Genomic DNA, 3,216 nt, shown 5'->3' with positions numbered 1-3,216 from the left:
ATATGTTAATAATATATATTAATGTTAGTTATATATATATATATATATATATATATTACTTATATTATTGATATTGCTTATATTATTTTTTACATAAATCAATTAATCTATTGATAATTTTTTTTCTATTATGTTTTGTATTATATTTTCTGATTAGTCCATTAATCCTTACCAATAATCTTAGTTAACCTTCCAGTAAATAAACATATTTATGCAATTAATCTTTCAATAACATTTTATTGAAACATTTTTATTAACAAGGTTCGGGAGGAGCGCGTCAGATACTTAGCCTAATTAACACAGGTGGAGCGCACTCAAGTTAATCAACACCATGATATAAATACAGCTGACTTAACTCTATCCATTGACGGTTTATCAGCATCTTGGTTCGCTCGTCTACAACCATGTCGCAAAAACAAACCTCCTCGTCTGAAGACGAATCCAACTCTCCTCCGGTCCCATTGCCTCAACCAGCCGGCCCTAAGACCACTCCTCCTCAGCGTAGCACCAAAAATCGAGCCCCAGGCCCCATCTCGCGGACGCGGTACGGCTCGAGCAGCCACTCGCCTCCCAAGATGCCTAGGCCTACCCTCGCCACCTCCGGCGAGAACCCCAGTCGACTCCCCGGCGTCCTCCTATCGCTCGGCCAGGCCAACGATTCCACCAATAGGAAAGTGGACTGTGTCTGGTCTGAGGCAAGCGGTGACCAAATCCGACATCCAACCTTCACGCAGGTTAAACAAAGCAGAATTATATGACTTGTATACAAATCTGCATCTACCTAACCTCTCTCCCGAGTCCACCCCAAGCCCAAAGAAGGGCAAAAGGCAAGACAAACCTCCAGATATGCCTCACCGGACTCCACAGTCTTCCTCTCGCGCAAGGCCCAGCTCTCCGCGATTATCAAGCCACGGCGTCAGGCCATCAGCAAGCCTGGGCCGCGCCCCGGATCCCGCCGCCGCAAGGGTACATGCGACACCGGCCGCAGCTCAGCCTCGCACCGCGGCTTCTACTCCGACAACGCCAGGGCCCGTAGCTCAAGCAAGCACTTGGTTGCCTCCGCCGCCAATCACAGCTCCGCCGCACGCCACTTTCAGCTCAGACCTCACAGCCCAAGCAAGCGCTTGGCCGCACTGGCTATCGAACACAGCCCCGCCACCGCCACCTTAAATTTGGAGACTGCAGCCCAAGCAGGCGTTTGACCGCACTGGCCGTCACACACAGCCCCGCCGCCTGTCCCTTCCAGCTCGGAGCCCGCGGCCCAAGCAAGCGCTTGGCCGTACTGGCCACCACACACAGCCCCACCGCCCGCCCCTTCCAGCGCGGGGCCCGCGGCCAAAGCAAGCGCTTGGCTGTACTGGCCGTCACACACAGCCCCGCCGCCCGCCCCTTCCAGCTCGGGGCCCGCTGCCCAAGCAAGCGCTTGGCCGTACTCGCTGGCAAAACACAGCCCCGCCCCCAGTCCCCTTCAACTCTCTCCTCCAAGCGAAATCACAATACTCGCTCTTCACTGCTACACCAATGGCTCGCAAAAATAGACATCACTTTCAAAATGATGCCTATTCATCCGGACTCCAGGCATTTGTTCCGGATACGTTGGCTCGGGAAATTCTATTTCGCCGTCCGTTTAACCTTTGGATGCAGAAGCAGCCCCAAAATTTTTAACATGTTATCTGAAGCCGTTTGCTGGATCAATAATTACGCAATGTCCCACCTTATTCACCTCCTAGGCGACTTTCTGGTCATTTCACCTCCCGATGCAATCCCAACCTCCCACATCCTCACAGTCCAAAAAGTTTTTTCCGAGCTTGGGATCCCCATCGCTCAGGAAAAAACCATGGGTCCCGCTACGTTCATCGAGTTCCTCGGCATCAACTTAGACTCAGCTAAATTTCAGCTCTCCCTGCCCAAGGAGAAGATCGATAGAATAATCCTCATCTCCTCTACCCTGCTCGCCAGCCCAAGCTGTTCTAAACGCAAACTCCTTTCTCTGCTCGGACACTTAAACTTCGCAATGTGCATCATTCCCCAAGGCCGCCCCTTCATCTCGCATCTTCTCTCACTCACATCGTCTGTCCACGCGCTCGAGGACCTCATTCCCCTATCTCACGCATGCTGCGATGAACTTAAGTTATGAATAATGTTCCTTAAACAATGGAATGGCCTTTCCCTTTTTTACAACAACCTCGTTTCATCTCCTGTTGACATCCAACAATTTACAGACACAGCTCCCTCAGTTGGTTTCGGAGGTTTTTACCAAGGACGTTGGTTTGCGTCTCCATGGCCCCCCCAGCTGCAGGGCTCACCCCAGTCCCCAGCTTTTTTTCGAGCTCTACCCCCTCGTGGTAGCAGCCTTCTTATGGGGGAATGAATGGGCTTCTAAAAGTATTTTAGTGCACTGCGACAACGAAGCAGCTGTTCAGTGCATTAATAAAGGCCGTTCTTATTCACCCGCCCTCACACCTCTCCTTAGACGCTTAACATTGATCGCAGCATGCGACCAATTTATAATAATTTCTAAACACGTTCCAGGTTCAGAAAACCAAATTGCTGACTCTCTGTCTCGCTTTATGTTTCAGAAATTCAGGATGCTGGCTCCAGAGGCGTACCAATTCCCAACTCCAGTACCTCATTATTCAGAATTAATATTCCTGTAACCCACCCATTAAAACCCCTTCTCGATGCATCGCTTGACACTATCCTCCAAGCAGTTTCTCCCAGAACCCTTCAGTCATATGTGACAGCGTGGAGATGCTTCAAGGCATTCCACCGCTCATACAACACACCGTTCCCCGATTTTTCCCTACTTTCAATCACCTCATTCGTCTCTTTTCTTAACAGCATTAAGGGTCTCCAAGTTGGGTCCATCAAAGGTTACCTGAGTGGCATCCAATTTTTCCACAAGCTGATGTTCGGCGCTCCCTCGCCCGAAATAAGCAATTCACAATCCTCCCTCCTGATCAGAGGAATCCAGCGATCCCAGCCCACCTGTCCCGACTCCAGACAACCCATAATGTTAGACATCCTCACAAAATGTATCCACACCCTCCGCACAGGTTACCAGCCTCTCAGTACAGCCCGCACACTCGACGCCATGTTCATTCTAGCTTTTTTCGGCTTTCTTAGATGCCCGGAACTCACCATCTCTTCCAAATTCGATCCAAAAATCAACCTGACCTTCTCAGACCTAACCATACTCGATAGCGAAACAATTTC

General features: G+C 50.0%; 1 protein-coding gene across 1 annotated transcript in view; it reads left to right on the top strand.

Annotated features, from left to right (window-relative positions):
- The window catches only part of LOC107552153 (dihydropyrimidinase-related protein 2-like), a 44,072-nt gene that overhangs the window by 31,158 nt on the left and 9,698 nt on the right, over positions 1 to 3,216 (top strand). The window contains exons 9-11 of the mRNA XM_016233982.1: positions 436 to 702; positions 799 to 1,194; positions 1,731 to 1,967. Coding sequence (XP_016089468.1) covers positions 436 to 702; positions 799 to 1,194; positions 1,731 to 1,967 — 900 coding nt within the window. The remainder of the gene's footprint in view (positions 1 to 435; positions 703 to 798; positions 1,195 to 1,730; positions 1,968 to 3,216) is intronic.

Source organism: Sinocyclocheilus grahami, unplaced genomic scaffold, assembly GCF_001515645.1.
Source record: "Sinocyclocheilus grahami isolate Dianchi unplaced genomic scaffold, SAMN03320097.WGS_v1.1 scaffold442.1, whole genome shotgun sequence".
Taxonomy (NCBI): Eukaryota; Metazoa; Chordata; class Actinopteri; order Cypriniformes; family Cyprinidae; genus Sinocyclocheilus; species Sinocyclocheilus grahami.
Note: the sequence above shows the minus strand (reverse complement) of the source record. Positions and strands in the feature narration are given on the sequence as shown.